The sequence below is a fragment of the Gopherus flavomarginatus genome, chromosome 3 (genome assembly GCF_025201925.1).
Source record: "Gopherus flavomarginatus isolate rGopFla2 chromosome 3, rGopFla2.mat.asm, whole genome shotgun sequence".
NCBI lineage: Eukaryota > Metazoa > Chordata > Testudines > Testudinidae > Gopherus > Gopherus flavomarginatus.
The window spans coordinates 197,311,522-197,329,859 of NC_066619.1; the positions used below are offsets into that span (position 1 = coordinate 197,311,522).

At 41.2% G+C, this 18,338-nt stretch overlaps 1 protein-coding gene across 14 annotated transcripts in view; it reads right to left on the bottom strand.

Moving 5' to 3' along the window:
* ANAPC10 (anaphase promoting complex subunit 10) overlaps positions 1-18,338 on the bottom strand; it is a 205,213-nt gene that overhangs the window by 137,739 nt on the left and 49,136 nt on the right. Inside the window, exon 7 of one of the 14 annotated variants that reach the window (XR_007773465.1) lies at positions 5,484-5,675. The exons of 11 other annotated variants lie outside the window; for them this stretch is intronic. Coding sequence is in view for 2 of the 3 variants with exons in the window: in XM_050946710.1 (XP_050802667.1) it covers positions 2,742-2,786 (45 nt within the window). In the remaining variant the exon portion in view is untranslated. Of the gene's footprint in view, positions 1-2,710; positions 2,787-5,483; positions 5,676-16,038; positions 16,078-18,338 lie in introns of those variants that run through there. 2 more of the 14 variants (XM_050946710.1, XM_050946712.1) reach the window with 2 other exon arrangements.

The window sequence follows — 18,338 nt, forward strand, 5'->3', positions numbered from 1 at the left end:
ATCATTTAAATCAGCTTCCATACCAAATGACTGGAAGATAGCTAATGTGACGCCAATTTTTAAGAAGGGCTCCGGCAACTACAGGCTGGTAAGCCTAACTTCAGTACTGGGCAAACTGGTTGAAATGATAGTAAAGAACAAAATTGTCAGACACACAGATGAACATAATTAGTTAGGGAATAGTCAACATGGCTTTTGTAAAGAGAAATCATGCCTCAGCAATCTACTAGAATTCTTTGAGGAGGTCAACAACCATGTGGACAAGGAGGATCCAGTGAATATAGTGTATTTGGGATTTTCAGAAAACCTTCGAAAGGTTCCTCACCAAAGGCTATTAAGCAAAGTAAGCAGTCATAGGATAAGAGGGAAGGTCCTCTCACAGATGGGTAACTGGTTAAATGATAGGAAACAAAGGGTAGGAATAAATGGTCAGTTTTCAGAATGGAGAGAGGTAAATAGTGGTGTCCCCTAGAGGTCTGTGCTGGGCCCAGTCCTATTCAACATATTCATAAACGATCTGGAAAAAGGGGTAAACAGCGAGGTGGCAAATTTGCAGATGATACAAAACTACTCAAGATAGTTAAGTCCCAGGCAGACTGCGAAGAGCTACAAAAAGATCTCTCAAAATTGGGTGACTAGGCAACAAAATGGCAGATGAAATTCAATGTTGATCAATGTAAAGTAACGTACATTGGAAAACATATTCCCAACTATACATATAAAATGATGGGGTCTAAATTAGCTGTAACGACACAAGAAAGATCTTGGGGTCATTGTGAATAGTTCTCTGAAAACATCCACTCAATGTGCAGCAGCAGTCAAAAAAGCGAACAGAATGTTGGTAATTATTAAGAAAAAGATAGATAGTAAGACAGAAAATATCATATTTCCTCTACATAAATCCATGGTATGCCCAGATCTTGGATACTGCATGTAGGTGTGGCCGCCTCATCTCAAAAAAGATATATTGGAATTGGAAATGGTTCAGAAAAGGGCAACAAAAAATGATTAGGGGTATGGAGCATCTGCCATACGAGGAGAAATTAGTAAGACTGGGACTACTCAGATTGGGGAAAACACGACTAAGGGGGTTATACGGTAGAGGTCTATACAATCATGGCTCCTGTGGAGAAAGTAAGTAACGAAGTATTATTTACTCCTCATAACACAAGAGCTAGGGGTCACCAAATGAAATTAATAGGCAGCAGGTATAAAACAAACAAAAGGAAGTATTTTTTCAAAATAATGTACAGTCAACCCGTGTAACTCCTTGCCAGAGGATGAAGGCCAAGACTACAACAGGGTTCAAAAAAGAACTTAGATAAATTAATGGAGGATAGGTCCCATCAATACCTATTAGCCAGGATGGACAGGAATGGTGTCCCTACCCTCTGGTTTGCCAGAAGCTGGGAATGGGCAACAGGGTATGGATCACTTGATGATTACCTGTTCTGTTCATTCCCTCCGGGGCACCTTGCATTGGCCACTGTCGGATGACAGGATACTGGGCTACATGGACTTTTGGTCTGACCCAGCATGGCCATTCTTATGTACTCTCAAACTACACTAATCCACGTTATAATTTTATATTTGCAAATCAAAACACAAACTATATAAAGGACAATTAAATTGTATTTTCCAAAATCTAATTAACCTGATTCTTCACTGTCTTGCATCATCCATAGTTATTTACAATTGTTTCTGAAATGCTACCACTGTAATTTATTGCTGTTCTCCACCCAGATGGAACTGATTTAAATGATGATTAAATGTGTGTGAGGCACTGCAGAATTAGGCCCAATATACTGCTAAACATTTTAGTTTAAATTCTACAAAGATGATGAGATATAAGCCCAATATTCTAACGGCAATGTGTTCTATATCGGCTTTGCTGACCACCTTCTGCGCTAAGAAATCCAACCTATATTAATCTCTTTGATTTAAGAAGAGCATTACTACAATAATTTTCCCTCCAGAAATACCACCACTTAATTAAACCTATTGACATTAACCTCTTAATTCCAAATTTACTTTGCATAATTTGTGAATGGAGTCAGATAGAAAGGGGAGTCCTTGAGCAACTGGAAATTGAGAAAGAGCTGAGCAGGCGGAGTGTGAAGTGGAGAAGAGATGACAGTGAAAGAGGAATTAGGGAAGGGCAAATGGAAGCTGTCAACAAGAAACAGCATGCCAACTGGTAGGGACAAAGAGAGAGGAGTTACTCTCTGGCCAGATTTTTTGGCCAAAAAAATTTCAAAGGAGTGCTACAGATATTTCCATCTCAGCTGGTTCCAACACATAGGGTTAAGCTGTTTTACTGCTTCCTGTCGTGACTTATTTGACTTATTAGCTAGTTTCTTTTGGTGACAATTATCCAATTCCCAATTACTCTGATGTGTGTAACACACTAAATTAGGGCAGGGGCCAGATGGAATCCAACTCCCATCCCAGAGAGAGATTTGTAGGCTACAGCACAGCCCCTCCATGGTTACTACTCCAGCACTGAAACTGGAACAGCAGCCACCACTGCAAGCACTAGTGCCACTGGATTTGCATAGTCATTGATCCCATACTTCCTTCCTACCTTGTTCCCAAACCTCCCTCCCTTTGTGTTGGGTTGTTAAAGACACTGCACAAGTCCCAACTCCATTCTTGTAGCAACTGCACCCGTCACAATCACAACTCAGGGCTCAAGCAGTACAGAGCATACCTTATAACAGTAGTCTGTACCAGGGTTATTTTCATCCTATAGCTCCCATCGCACAGTCCTTTCTCAGGCAAAATGCCTATGAACTACAGGAGATCCTATGTAAGTCAACCCCTTCTTTTGTACTAGACCCCTATTTAACTTAAACACTAGGAAAAAGAAAGAAAAATCTCAATGTCATGCTTCATATATACTATCTATATGATCATTTCAGAATGTTGCATCAATGAAATTGCTACATTTGCTTCCTCTTCTCTGGTGTACCATCTATTTGTTTACCTTATTTTGGGTAATTAATAGCCTTGAGCCACTTAACTATTCCTGTTCCCATTTGTGGACCCCTTCCATTTCTATAAAAAGACTATCAAGAGCACATATAACAACTGTGGTAACCACACTTTTCAGGTACTGACACACAAACTGGATGCTATAAGCACTCTAGAGTGATTTTATGCTATATCATAAAGTAACAAAGACATGACACTGTGGGTACCTTAAAAACAACTTTGAAACTTTGTTCAACTTTTCTGAGAGACTTGATTTTGCTTTCAATAATCTGCTTCATAAAGCTGTCAAAATAGCAGCTTCCTATTTGATTCTTTATTATATTCTGACACTTGTACTATTTTAGTGATTTACCAATCTTTAAAAATTAGATGTAGCTGTTAGAGTGATCTATATTAATTGATCTTGCCTTTCCATATACTATTGCTACCAGGGAACTTTTTAAAAAAATCCAAGCTCTTCAAAGTAGCAGGTGTTCTCAATCAATAAAGCATTCTTCCACAAAAAGGAAAATTAAAAGTCAATCCCAGAGGGAATAAAACCCACTTTTGGAAATATAAGGTATTTATCAATGTACAGAATCTCTTAAATATGTCGGTGATCAAATATGGAAAAATTCCTTTTCTATTTATCTGTGATTTCCTGTTACAGTGCATATAGCTCTCCATAATAAGTGCAGAAAAAAAAAAGTCCAGTCCCAAAAAAGGTGATTTCCTCCCACCCAATAACTGCCATGCACCACAATGTAGCTACCAGGATTTAACATCAGCAGGCTTCTGCATGATTCCAGTACTGGAACTGTCAACACATGAAGTAGCAGATTCTGGGCTTCAGCCATCTCTTCGCTTAGGAAGGAAGAGAACCAGTTTATAGCAATGATGCACCAGTTCCAGCAAACAGGGAAGCACATCCAAGAGAAACTACAGAAGTTCCAAGTGAGTCAAAGGAGGGACACCACAAGAGCAACTTAACAAGCAACACGGAATCATAGTCAGTCAAAGAGCCCACTGTGAAAAGCAAGCTCTTCTGCTCTAGTGAAGTAACGACCACCTAAGGAGGTGACTTTGTGGTCAGCATCAGTCACCTCCCTTAAAATGATCAAGACATCTCACTTCAGTCCATTAGGTCAGAGGAGCTTCCTATTCACTCAGGCCAGAGTTCCTGAAGAGTCATGGGGAAAGCAGTCCTGTTCCAAAGACATTTCAGTAGTGTCTTTAGCAGTAGTTAAAAAAGAACCTACATTAGCTGCACTAAAAACTGAAAACAAAAGTGCCAGATTTAAAAAAACAAATTTGAACAACTTCAGAAGAGGAGAAGGAAAGAAGAGTTCAAGAAAACAGAACATGTTGGAGAAGTAAGAAGGCTGAAAGAATGAAGAAAAAGCATGGCAAAATATTCTTGATAAAAATTTCTAATGACTGTCTCTTCCTTCAAACCACAGACTATTCAAATGAAGGTTAAAGCACTACCAAGAAGCACCAGTGCCTATGTACCAAAAAGTTATGTCTAACTAGAATAAAATAATAACAAAACATATAAACAGAATGCCAAGTGGTCAATGAAGTTGACTGATATAACGTACTGTAACATATTTGGCACAAAAATAATGAACACAAGGCCAAAGAGGTATGAAGGTTAACTAGACCAAGGAGACTTTATCTTACAGTTAAAGTGGACTCAAAAATGTACTTATATTATGGAGAAGATATTCAAAATGCCAAACAGCTTGCACATACCATTTCTGTAACTTTGGGCATGCAAATCACTTGCACAGTTTTTGCCCCCAATCACTTCCCCACACAAACAGTAATAGCTCAGAACCACTTGCACTACACTACATTTATTTACTTCTTTATAAGTACACAGTGTACCTGTACAGTGCATTTAAAAAACTGCATGCAGACTGACTCAGTGTCAATGTATCAGAAGCTTCTTAACTCACTAAAACAAAGACTTACACAACTTCTCACTCAGCTCCACTCCACTCAGAAAAAATCTCAGGAAATTAGACATCCCTTGTTACATACCCAGAAGATCAACATCTCCAGTTCAGTCAGAGCAGAGGACAAAGCTAATTCCAGATTTGAGGGCCTTTCACTGTGAACCCTCAGCCAAGAGGCAGACACATATAAAGATTCTGAGCCAGATTCTCAACTGGTGTAAAATGACAGTTTCCATTAAGTCAGTAATGATTTACTTCAGCTGAGGATCTGGTTCTTTAAACCACCTTCTGACTGGTTATAGTAAGATAGCAACAGTCTTTAAAGTAAACAGGATTCAAACCATACAGAGCTTTATGGATCAATACTCCATGAATGGTACAAAGAAATTGAATCAGGATAGTGTAAGCTCTGGAACAAAGATAATTATATAAGCTCCCTACAGATGCATCACTAAATTAGCTTCAAGGTGAATTTTGCACATGTAAGTCATATAATTTGTGTGCATAAGCTGTAACAGAGAGAAAATTGCATAAAGAACAGTTATTTACATGACAGTAACTGTGGTTCGTGGAGATACTGTTAGTGTGGATTCCAGTATAGACATGAATGCACTTCATGCACGTGAAATTGGATATTTTTGAACTTCAGTGTCTGTCAGGTTTGCACACATGCCCTCCAGTTCCTCATGCTCTTTTGTATGGGCATAAAAGATGAAGCGGCTTCCTTGCTAGCTGGAGAGTCTGAAAAATAAGTTTGGGGAATACATACTAACTCCAACATCTGGAAGAACCACAATTACTGTGGAGTAAGTAACCAGTCTTCCTTCTTTGAGTATGTGTCATGTGAATCCCCACTGCAGTGACTAGTAAACAGTACCCCTTCTGAACAGTGGGATGAGGAGTATCAGCTGCATCAGTCAAACAGAGATTATAATACTGATCTCCCAAATTTAGCAGCCCGGGCAGATGCCAAGTCCATTGTATAATACAAATGTTAGAGAGTTACTCCATGTCACTGCCTTGCAGCTCAAGTAAATTGGCACATTTCTGAAGCAGTCATAGGATGTTGCTTGAGCTCTGGTGCAGCAAGCCTTGATATTCAGTGGGAGAGGTATAGCAGCCAACTTGTAATGAGACACATATTGGGATGAGATGGTCTGACCTTCAGAACTCACAGTTATAGTCAGAAATACTGGAGACAACCTGAACAGCTTGGTTCTGTCAATATAGTAAAGTAAGGTTCTACAAATGTTCAGTGTACGTAACTTCTCTCCTGACACAGTGTGGGGCCTTGGGAAGACAACAGGCAAGTTAACTTGATTGATTCAGATGGAACTGTGAGATCGGCTTGGAGATTAATTTAGGGTGTCCCTATGAAACATCATGTAGGGAGGGTCAACTATAAGTGCCTGGAACTCACTCACTCTCTTTCTCAGCCAAAGAGATAACAACTAGGAAGACAGTCTTTAAAGTGAGGTGAAGAAGGGAGTATTCTAAAAAAGGCTCAAAGGGAGACCTCAGGAGTCTCAAGAGGACAATGCTGAGGTCCCAGGCAGAAGCAGGTTCTCTGACTGCTGGTTAAGTATGTCACGGACATTTAAGGAATGTCAACACTATCAGGTGGGAAAAGATGGAGCACAACTGAACAGGTGGATGGCATGCAGAGATTGCTGTGAGGTGGACCTTAATGGAGTTGAATGAAAGGCCAATGTATTTCATAGATTCATAGATTCTAGGGTCAGAAGGGACCAATGTGATCATCTAGTCCGACCCCCTGCACAAAGCAGGCCACAGAACCCTACCCATCCACTTCTATAACAAACCCCTAACCTATGCCTGAGTTACTGAAGTCTTCAAATTGTGGTTTGAAGACCTCAAGCTGCAGAGAATCCACCAGCAAGTGACCCATGCCCCACGCTGCAGGGGAAGGCGAAAAACCTCCAGGGCCTCTGCCAATCTGCCCTGGAGGAAAATTCCCTCCCGACCCCAAATATGGCGATCAGCTAAACCCTGAGCATGTGGGAAAGACTCACCAGCCAGCACTCAGAAAAGAATTCTCTGCAGTAACTCAGATCCCATCCCATCCAACATCCCATCACCAACCACTGGGCATACTTATCTGCTGATAATCAAAGATCAATTGCCAAAATTAGGCTCTCCCATCATACCATCCCTTCCATAAATTTATCAAGCTTAATCTTAAAGCCAGATATGTCTTTTGCCCCCACTACTCCCCTTGGAAGGCTGTTCCAGAACTTCACTCCTCTAATGATTAGAAACCTTCGTCTAATTTCAAGTCTAAACTTCCTAGTGTCCAGTTTATACCCATTCGTTCTTGTATCTACATTGGTACTAAGCTTAAATAATTCCTCTCCTTCCCTAATATTAATCCCTCTGATATATTTATAAAGAGCAAGCATATCCCCCCTCATACTTCTTTTGGCTAGACTAAACAAGCCAAGCTCTTTCAGTCTCCTTTCATATGACAGGTTTTCCATTCCTCGGATCATCCTAGTAGCCCGTCTCTGAACCTGTTCCAGTTTGAATTCATCCTTCTTAAACATGGGAGACCAGAACTGCACACAGTATTCCAGGTGGGGTCTAACCAGCGCCTTATATAACGGTACTAACACCTCCTTATCTTTGCTGGAAATACCTCGCTTGATGCATCCTAAAACCGCATTAGTTTTTTTCACGGCCATATCACATTGGCGGCTCATAGTCATCCTGTGATCTACCAATACCCCAAGGTCCTTCTCCTCCTCTGTTGCTTCCAACTGATGCATCCCCAATCTATATCTAAAGTTCTTATTATTAATCCCTAAGTGCATGACCTTGCACTTTTCACTATTAAATTTCATCCTATTACTATTACTCCAGTTTACAAGGTTGTCCAGATCTTCCTGTATGATATCCCGGTCCTTCTCCGCGTTAGCAATACCCTCCAGCTTTGTGTCATCAGCGAACTTTATTAGTACATTCCCACTTTTTGTGCCAAGGTCAGTAATAAAAAGGTTAAATAAGATTGGTCCCAGAACCGATCCTTGAGGAACTCCACTAGTAACCTCCTTCCAGCCTGACAGTTCACCCTTCAGTACGACCCATTGTAGTCTCCTCTTTAACCAGTTCCTTATCCACCTTTCAATTCTCATATTGATCCCCATCTTTTCCAATTTGACTAATAATTCCGCATGCGGAACTGTGTCAAATGCCTTACTGAAATCTAGGTAAATTAGGTCTACTGCATTTCCTTTGTCTAAATAGTCTGTCACCTTCTCAAAGAAGGAGATCAGGTTGGTTTGGCACGATCTACCTTTAGTAAAACCATGTTGTACTTTGTCCCAATTACCATTGACCTCAATGTCCTTAACTACTTTCTCCTTCAAAATTTTTTCCAAGACCTTACATACTACAGATGTCAAACTAACAGGCCTATAGTTACTCGGATCACTCTAACAGGCCTATAGTTACTCGGATCACTCTTTCTCCCTTTCTTAAAGATAGGAACTACATTAGCAATTCTCCAGTCGTACGGTACAACCCCTGAGTTTACTGATTCATTAATAATTCTCGCTAACGGGCTTGCAATTTCATGCGCCAGTTCCTTTAATATTCTCGGATGAAGATTGTCTGGGCCCTCCAATTTTGTCCCATTAAGCTGTTCAAGTATGGCTTCTACCTCAGATGTGGTAATATCCACCTCCATATCCTCATTCCCGTTTGTCATCCTTCCATTACCCCTAAGCAGGAAGTAGTCAAGGATCTTAAGTCTGCATAGGGTTTGGGTTATGCTGGACTGCTGAGATAGAACCTCTTCCATTTAGACTAAATGGAAGAGGTTCTTTCTAGTGGATACCTTCCAGCTCTGTATCAGGATCTCCTCGACTTGTCTGGAACAGTCCCTGTCCGTGGTACTTAACCAGCCAACATTCAGGCTGTCAGATGCAGGAACTTTGGATATGGCAGGAGTAATCTGATTGTGGTGCTGTGAAATCAGGTTCAGGCAGTCTGGGAGCTGAGTAGGTATATAAATGGATATCTACGACAAGTGTGTCAGTCAAAATTGCCTTGGCCAGTAAAGAGCTATGAGAACGATCATGGTGCTGTCTCATCTGATTTTGGATATCACACTGGGGATCAGAAGAATTGGTTGAAAGAAGTAAAGGGGGTCTTGATTTCACTGCAAAAGGAAAGCGTCTGGTAGCAATCTCACACTCCTGGCCCTTCTGGAACAAAAGTTCTGACATCAGGCATTGTCCTTGGTAATAAAACAGGTCTATCACCCAAATTCCCCAACAATGAAATATCAACTCCGTGATGAACCTTCACAGGAACCATTCATGACTGGTCACAGACTATCTGCTCAGGAAGTCCATGGAGTTGTTGCTGACTCTCAGAAAATAAAGAGGCTTATCCTGTGCTGGTTGCACCCTGTCCAAATTCTGATGGCCTCCATAGAGGGGCGCAATGAGCAGGCACCTCCTTGCTTGTTTATGTAATGCATCACAGATATTTTGTTCATCAGGATCTGCACTGTAGAATTTAATACAGGATAGTCTGATGCCTTTGAGTTCTATGACATTTATGTTAAATCCTATGTCTTCCAGAGACTAGGTCCCTTGCATTTGTAAGTGGTCCAGATGGGCTCCCGACTGTGCATCTGACACATCTCTGTGATTTAAGTTCCTGTTGGGGGAGGGGCTGGGAATGGAACCTCCTTAGATGTTTTTGGGTTCTACTCACAATGTCAGTTTTGTGAGGACATGAAGTGGAACAGAGACCTTCCTGTCCTCTGGCAGCTCACCAGAGGGTAGACCGACCTGAGCCATGAGAAGTCTTGCAAGTGGCCTCATGTACGTGTATGCAGACATATAGCCTAATACTCTGAGGCAAATCCATACAGTCATAGTCAGGTTTGGATTTTACGTTGAGCAGAAGCTGTCATTGTGTAAGTATGCTCTCTCCAACCTGGAATTTATTGTAGCTCCTATGAGCACTATTGTCTGTGATGGGATGCAAGACTATTTTTGCAGTTCACTACAGGCACAGCTGGGTGAATAGAGTAAACATATTCCACCGTCTTCTGCTGGGAGCTGTATCTGATCAGTCAGTCATCCAGATAAGGGTTAACTTTAAGGCCCTGTGTTCTCAGGTGAGCCACTAGCACACTGCATTTTGTGAAGACTCATTACATAGAAAGTCTGAATGGCAGTACCTTGTACTGATAGTGAGTTGGCCCCACTGTGACACTTCTTGTGGGTCATGTGGATGACTAAATGGAAGTACGCATCCTGTAAGCTGAAAGCAATGAACCACTTTTAGACCTGCAGAGATGGATTGAGGAAGGCAAGCATTATCATCCTGAATCTTGAGGCACCGAATGTATCTGTCATATTCTAGACCTGAGGAAACTGAACAAAGGCTCCCTTTTTCCTTTGGATAAGGAAGTACGGGGAGTAGAACCTCTTCTTCCCATGTACTCCGAAGGAGCCTCCTCTATGGCTCCTGCAAAAAGCCATGAGGCCACTTCTTGTAACAGAGTCTCATAGAAAAGGATCCTCAAGAGGGATAGGGAAGTGGGTTGGGTAGGTGATAAGGTAATGATATCCAACATCCACCTGTCCAATGCGACAGTGGACCAAGACCTTTACCTCTCTGATGCCACTGGGTGAGCAATGAAGGCCAACAATGGGACTCTCTTGGGATACTGGGATCTTTTCCTTGGCAGGTACTCATGTTGTTGACCTAATGGTAGGACAGTGTCACAGCATCTGACGAAGTGGGTATTCACCCACAAAAGCTTATGCTCCAATACTTCTGTTAGTCTATAGGACTCTGTCGCTTTTTACAGATTCAGACTAAACATGGCTACCCCTCTGATACTGCCTAACGACAACACTGGAGCGTGAGATTTCATCATCTTCCTGAATGCACAAGAGGGGCATCTTCTCTGGGACACCAGTGATGGTAGCCTCCAATAAGACCAAGAGGGCAAGCTGTAGGGGTACTGGTCTGAGGTAGGCTGTCCCAGTGCCATTTATGCCTCACCTGGGGCACAGCTCTTACTGACAGCCCTCTTGTACCATTCTTGGAGTCATTCTCTGAAGCACTCCTAGTCGCCGCACGTAAAAACAAGAAGCCTGGTAAGGGTGAAGAGGAGCAGATCTCTTCAAATAGCGGTCTAACTGAATGACATGGCCTCTGTACTGGTTCTGGTTGCCACTTCAATGAGGAAGATGTCCCTGAAGGGGACACTGATGACTCTGTGAGGACATATCTCAGGTTCTCGATCAATTCTGCCATTTACAGCAGTACTGGTGCTGGAACTCCTTTCTCCTGCGCCAATCCCATTTTGGAAGAGGATGTGGAAGATCTGTTTTTGGAGAAGTGATGTTTTATGTCCTTTTAGGATGATCCTGTGTAGAGTGAGGAGCTATGTTCAAACTTAGTCTGGCTCTGCCTCTCAGCGTCACTTTTCTGTGTCCAGGGCAGCTTCTTTGCTGCCTTCTTTTCACTACATAATCTTAGTGCATGCTGCCTGCTCAGGGAAGCCATGGAGCAATGCTGACTCTTTTGTCTCTACTCTGATGGTGATTGTTTCCTCTGAATCTGAAGTGACCTGCAATGGATCATTCAAGGAGATGTAAACTGAGCAAAGCAGCATCCCTAAAGTGCAGGTCCTCCAGAAATACAACCAGCATACCAAGCACCTGTCTGGGTTCTGGCTCCCCCCCAAGAGGAAGAGGCATCAGCTTTGTCCATCAGTTAGGGGGATCAGCCCATCACATGACTGGTAATGTTTGAACCCTGATGTTTTTGAGATCAATATGAAGTGTGGTGGTGGTGTGAAGTGCTTCGCTCCATTGTAATGGGGTGTATTGGAGAGTCTTCCACTTTGTGTGTGTGTGTGTGTGTGTGTGTGTGTGTGTGTGTGTGTGTGTGTGTGTGTGTGTGTGTGTGTGTGTGTGTGTACATGTGTAACAGAAAATGTGGTAAAGGAGGAAAAAAGAGATGAATGTGAGATTTCTTCACTAAATTATTTGAAAACAATTAAAGTAGTAGGCCGGACGCTTGCTGGGTTCTCATTCATTGCCACACGTGATAAGAGGGCACACGAACATGAGGAGACACAGGATGCAGGCATGGCCCCAACAAACATTACTATTCCAAAGACTATGGTCTCACATGCATGAGGAACATGCACACCAACCGTAGGATCTAAGCAGAGACACTCTCAAAGCAGAAGCAAGTGATTTTCATGTGTAAAAAGAGGCCACGTCAGAAGGTAATATACAAGAGTACACTATCAAGCTATGGTTTATTTCATGTACTTCTAGCTTCTTTGGGGTATGGAGGGGAGAGAGAAAGGTTGGGGTGAGAACTAGTGCAACAAGATTTTAAGCCTGTTCCTCAAAGTATAACCTATAATAACAAAAAAGAGAAAAATATGTAATCTAACAACATATATTTTGACAATTTTTTAAAAGACTACAAGCAAACTAAATTTAGTATTATTTCACCATTATACATGGTAACAAATGAAAAAAAGTGACAGATTTTTGAAAAAAAAGAAACAATTACTATAAAAACAGTATTGTATGCATTTTTAGGAGACAGCCTTTTGTCAAGGGGGAGGAACAAAAGTTGGCAGCCACAACACGTTTTGTATAACTTAAAATAGCATCGCAAGTCACCTCACTATGGACTATCTTTTAAAACTGTGAAATTGACAGCCAGGGGAACAGTTAGTTACCAGACCCGAGCAACAAAAATCTGTCGTATTAGTGCTGACTGTGTGCCATAAATCAAGATTACAACAAGGTCTCTGAAGAGAGTGCATAAGAAGCAGAATTCTGACATCAACTCAGAGTGGAACTTTCCTGGGTGGCCGTTCTGAAAAATCCTTTAAAGCTTACTCCGTAAAACCTCCTAGCTTTGTGGTTCTCTCACATGGGGAGTTCAGGAAGAAACATTCAGGATCTGCCAAGAGATGCTGACATATATGCTATGTCAGTGGATGTGTAGGACTTTATCCCAACTTTAAGAGTTTATTTATCTAGAAAGTAGGTGTGTAAACATGACAAATATGTTTTAAAGAAGTATTTCCTTGAGTATTCTCAAGTCACTTTTGCCTAATTAAGGGACAGAGATATGGAGACAGATATAAAAATATAATCTAATAACTTCAATATTCTAATTTTCACAGTTAATTCCAATAAGCTACTCTCTTCTCTTCCCACACTTGAATGTTTTAATTACTGAACATTTCCTTAGTGTACAGCATTAGAAGCCAACACACCAATAGGTGGATTCAGAATTTTCAAAGATTCCTGAGGGAACTTAACTCCAAATTCCCAATAAATTAACAAGATTAGGATATTAAAATCTCTTAGATGTGGTTGAAAATTTCAGATGCAGCATTGTGCATTTTGCACAGGAAATTCAAATCCTCTTTACATTATTTCTCATGTTGGGTAGTAGCTCAGATTAGAAAAGAGACACATCTGTATTGGAAACAAAGCTGTTTTCATCACCAACCTCAGCAGCAAGTTCATACTGCATGACTCAGTATGGGGAAAAAGATAAAATGTGTACTTAATCTCTGCCACCAGGCATCTATAACATATTGCCACATACTGTGTGTATACAAGCATGGTACACACAGGTAGATTGTGGCCTACTAGGGTATGTCTACATAGCCTGTGGAAGTGAAATTCACAGCCCGGGTCAACAGACTTATGCTAGTGGAACTTGTGCTAGTGCTCTAAAAATAACTTTGCAGACAGTGCTTTGAAAGTGCGGCTCAGGCTCTGAAGCCTAGGGAAGAAGGTGGGCTTCACAGAAGACTGTGAAGAGATATGGAGAAAGAATGGGACTAGAGTAGTTACCTATCCTCCGTGATTAGTTATGGAGGTGGACTGAATGGCATGCACCCTAGAATATAGGGGAAGATAAGTGGAGTCCCTATGGCCAGTAAATGGGAAAGCCTTTACTGTTATGTATTTAGTGATTAATTTTCAACAAAATGTGATTTTTTTTAAAAATCTCATTTTAAGACAAACAATCATGATTTTCTGGAAGGGGAAAGGAGTCTGACTTACCATTTTTGAATGCCTGGGATAGGAAGTTCCTTATCTCAGGAACTAGGACTGACAGCAAAATCTCAAGCTTCAGGTTCTATTGTTCTAGTTAGGAATCTGTGCATCAGCAATATTCACATTGCGTTTCCAACGATATGTTGGAAGTTATTTCCCAGTAATATTTTCTGTTATTTTCTGAAGTAAAGGTTTGCAAAATTGTTGAGAAAACGGCACTTTATTCCCTATGTCTGCAATTTCCATTTGTTCTGTTTCTAACATATATAATGGAAACATTCTGTTTATGAAAGTGCAAAAGAAATCAGCTCATAATTTTCTTTCAAAATTGTTTAGCCAAACCCAGGAAATCTGTCTAGACATAGTTAAGGTAAAATTATACAAAGTGAACATCTGAGATATTGAATTATGCAATATTAAAGGGGTTTTTAGTGCATAAATATCTAGAAGCATTGAATTAAATCCTACTGCCGAACAATTAAAAAATACAAGAGGAGAGAACATAGAACCTTCATATATATAACATCTTTCATCTGAAATGATCCCAAAATGCTTCGCAAATAATAAAACACAGAGCATTACTGAAATGCAGTCACTTCTGGGGTGGAAGGCAGCAACAAATTCAGCAGGGAAGAGAAGGAGAAGATCTGAACTAGGACAGCAGAGTGAACCTCTGTTCTTACTATCTGTGCTTGAGATCCATACAGAGTAGAAAGCAGCTTGATATTCTTCCTCTTCAAAAAGATATGCACACACAAACTACTTGTTACTCAGTTTTCTCTTCTGGAAGGATGAAGCTTTAGAATGATCCTACTGGGATTCAGTCAGACTTCTGACTAGTTTAATTAGAAGAATTTTGTGAAATTTCTTTAAATTATAGTAAGTGACATTGGAATGCTGCCAAGTCAATCATCCTACTCGTGTAGAGGCAATATGCCATTCTGTTTTGCAAAAACTTGATTCTGAAGCAAAGGATTCCTATTTCCTGGGCAAACACAGGATTGACATTTCCTAAAGGAGCTTCACTTGTTCTAAAGGGGGTTTGCCTGGGAGCTTTTATCGCTTTTCACAACTTCTCCTACCACATGAAAGTGTAAAAAATGACTACATATAGAGCTTGAGCCACATTCACTATTGGCATAAGCAGGTACATTTCCACAGAAGTTAGAATTGTTCTGATTACACTAGCAGTAAAGTATCTTTATGTTTAGATGAAAGACATGGAGTCAGCTGCTAGTAACAGAGATATGAAGATTTAGCTGGGATGGTTGGAAAGATTGATGAACTCTGCAACTACTCAAATTACTTATGGAGAGGGAGGGTCTATGCCAACTCTGAATAAGCAGATGCGGAGAAGGGGAATTATAGGTGGGTCAGGGCAGGTGGCACTAAATCTGTATTTACTTGAATCCAGCGTTCATGATCTCCTGCATGTGTGCTGCAGAATGGCCATGGAGAGGCTGTGCTCTGGTCACAGAGGTACCATGCTGCAACCCCACCAACAGGATTAAATTCCATTTGCTCAAACTACCTCTGCCAAGTCACAGATTCTTTTACCTTTACTTTGAAGAACAAGCATAATTTCTCCTACTGTAGAGCACAGGTAATTTCCCCTAACAAAATAAACTTGATTCTTTGGATGTAAATTTCCCATTTCTATTTTGGATGATCAAATTGAACTGAATTCACTAAGAACTGAAACTGTTTCTGTAACATCATCTGTTTTCAGTTACAATCATCCTTCTCCTTTATTAACATTCTTCTGAGATGAGACCTTGTATCTAATGTGATTCATCAATCAGCCTAGGCCCATGATTGACTGTCTCGGCACCATATTTATCATAAATCCATGATACTCCAGAAACTATATCATTCTGTATTTGTTTTGGTTCTTTTGCTGTGTGTTCAGTAGAATTTTCCAGAAAGAGACAAGAGTGAATTTCCTTACTGTGATCCTGAAACAGATCCTGGGAACACTTGTCAAATCAAATGGTAGCATTCCCCCTACTTCCCAACTCCGATCATTACCATCCATATGCAAAGGAAGTCTGTGGAAATATAAATGCGAATATAAAAACAAGCCTATTTTAGAAATCTATTTAGATTTGTCAGATGGAACTGTGCTCCGCTTGTTACTGCTTCTCTGATGCTAGAAATAGGACAGAGAGCAATCTTTGAGGGGAAAGAGGGTAAATTACTCTAATATGAAGTAGATAATTCATATTCTGTTATTTCCATAAGCTGATTGGGAATGGGAAAAAACTGTGCCTGTGATCCTTGCACAACTCCATATAGTATCCTCTCTGGATAATGTACAGTGACCTCATTTTGGTCAAATCCATTGGTAGCCATTTGCTCCCAACTGAAAGAGCATGACACCAGCTGGGGGTGGGGAGGGGAAAGAGAGTCTAACTTCAGATATGGTTGAGCTACTGAACTTGTCTCAGCACGCTAGCTTGGTTCCAGCTATCACTTGCAAAGTGGTTTTCTATCTTGTACTTGCAGGGACTGTTTCAACATGCCATGTGACCTGTAGCCCCTTCTATAGTGTCTGGCAGGAACAAGGATCGTAAAACCACTTTTCCGGGGACTCTGAATAGCCTGTTTTTTTATAAAGTTTCTCCTTGTAGCACTGAGAGAGCTGGGAAGTGATTTGCTTGCATCTTTGATATCAATAGTAAGGCCCCATATACTCACATGAAACAGATTTATGTCACACACTTTCAAGGAGAAACCCTTAGTCTTCTTTTATATCGAGAGGACCATACTTACAATATTGACCACTCATGCTAACACTGCTTGTGAAAGCATATGAACCGTGACAAGTATATTTCATACATTTATTTTTGTGATAAGGCTGATGTTTACAGGGCTTTCATGCCCTGGCTGCTTGTGAAAGGCCTGTATAGTGAGGAAGTCACTCTTCCAGTTTAAAAAAAAACAAACCCTCCTTCAACAGAAACCCTAAGTCCCTGGTCACCAAGAAAGACAGACACATTCACGTTTGGTAGCGACACCAGGCTGAATCTGGACTAGTAGACATTGACAAACTTTATGCCCTTATAATATGGAGGCCGGGGGAGCTAGAAAGAGGTAAACGGTGGGCTAAGAGACCCTTTACTGCTTGCTTGTTCTGCCACATTAGGGCTGTGTTGTCACTTCATGGCCAGACACTGCAGGGAGGAAGTGAAGTTAATGGTGAGACGTGGCTACCTTAAGCAGCAGCTGGGAACAATAAACTGGATATTAGGGGGATAGTGATAGGCAGATACTTTCCTAGTCTGTTAGGGAAGGCAGGAAATCTCCACTCCTCTCATCTTCCCAGAGAAGGGATAAACCACTACAGCTTGTCTAGCTCAGCCACAGACATCCTAAACACAATTACACACTACTCTGTCTGAAAGTCTATCCTCTCTATATCTGACCCCCGCCCCCTTAACTCTGATTTGGGCAGCTAGCTTTCCTCCTTAAAAGAAGGAAGAATTCCTAGGCTGGGTGAGTAACCATGCTCAGAGGAATCAGCACTAGTCTTTAGTTTGTTTTTTTCTGTGTTAATGTGCCACTCTGCACTCTGAGAAAGTGAGCAGGGGAATTGGATACGGAGGATAAGCTGCCATGCTGAACTCACTGAAGCTGAGCAGGGGAACCAGTGCTGATTATATTTATATCCCCTTTGGGAGTCTGACGGAGCTTGCGTCAGAGATGGCAGTTGCTGATGCTACAGGGATCAAAATGAGATTTCCCATTTGGCATGCTTCCATTTGGCATCACTGCTCCAGTGCAGATGGGGAATGAGCTGCTTGCTCCTGGAGGCAGTTTTTCCAATTGTCTCCCTCCGTTGTCAGGTCTGGTTCTGCCCCCAACCTGCATGGTGTCTGAAGTACCTATTTTAATATATCTGTGGACCTTAGCACAGAAGAGTAAGATGCATGTACAGGTGACAACACCACGGCTAAGGAGGTTGTGAACATATAATAGTGTTAGTGTAGTCACTGCGTTGCATACATCGACTGTTGCTGCTTTTCAGAAGCCATCTCACAATGCCCCATACTGATAGTTAAGTCGTTGCAAGTGCTCCTGGTGACGACATGCAAAAGCAATTTAATTACTAAGGTGGCTATACATCCATGTAGCTTAAGTCAACTTTATTTTGTAGTGTAGACTTGTCCTAACATCCTGGGACCAACACAGCTACAACAGCACTACATACAATCATTTGACTTTGGCAGCTAAGCTACTAAGATGACATCAGCAACATTTAGTCAGTCAGAAAAATGGATGGTTTATAATATCCTGAGCAGCAAGTTAA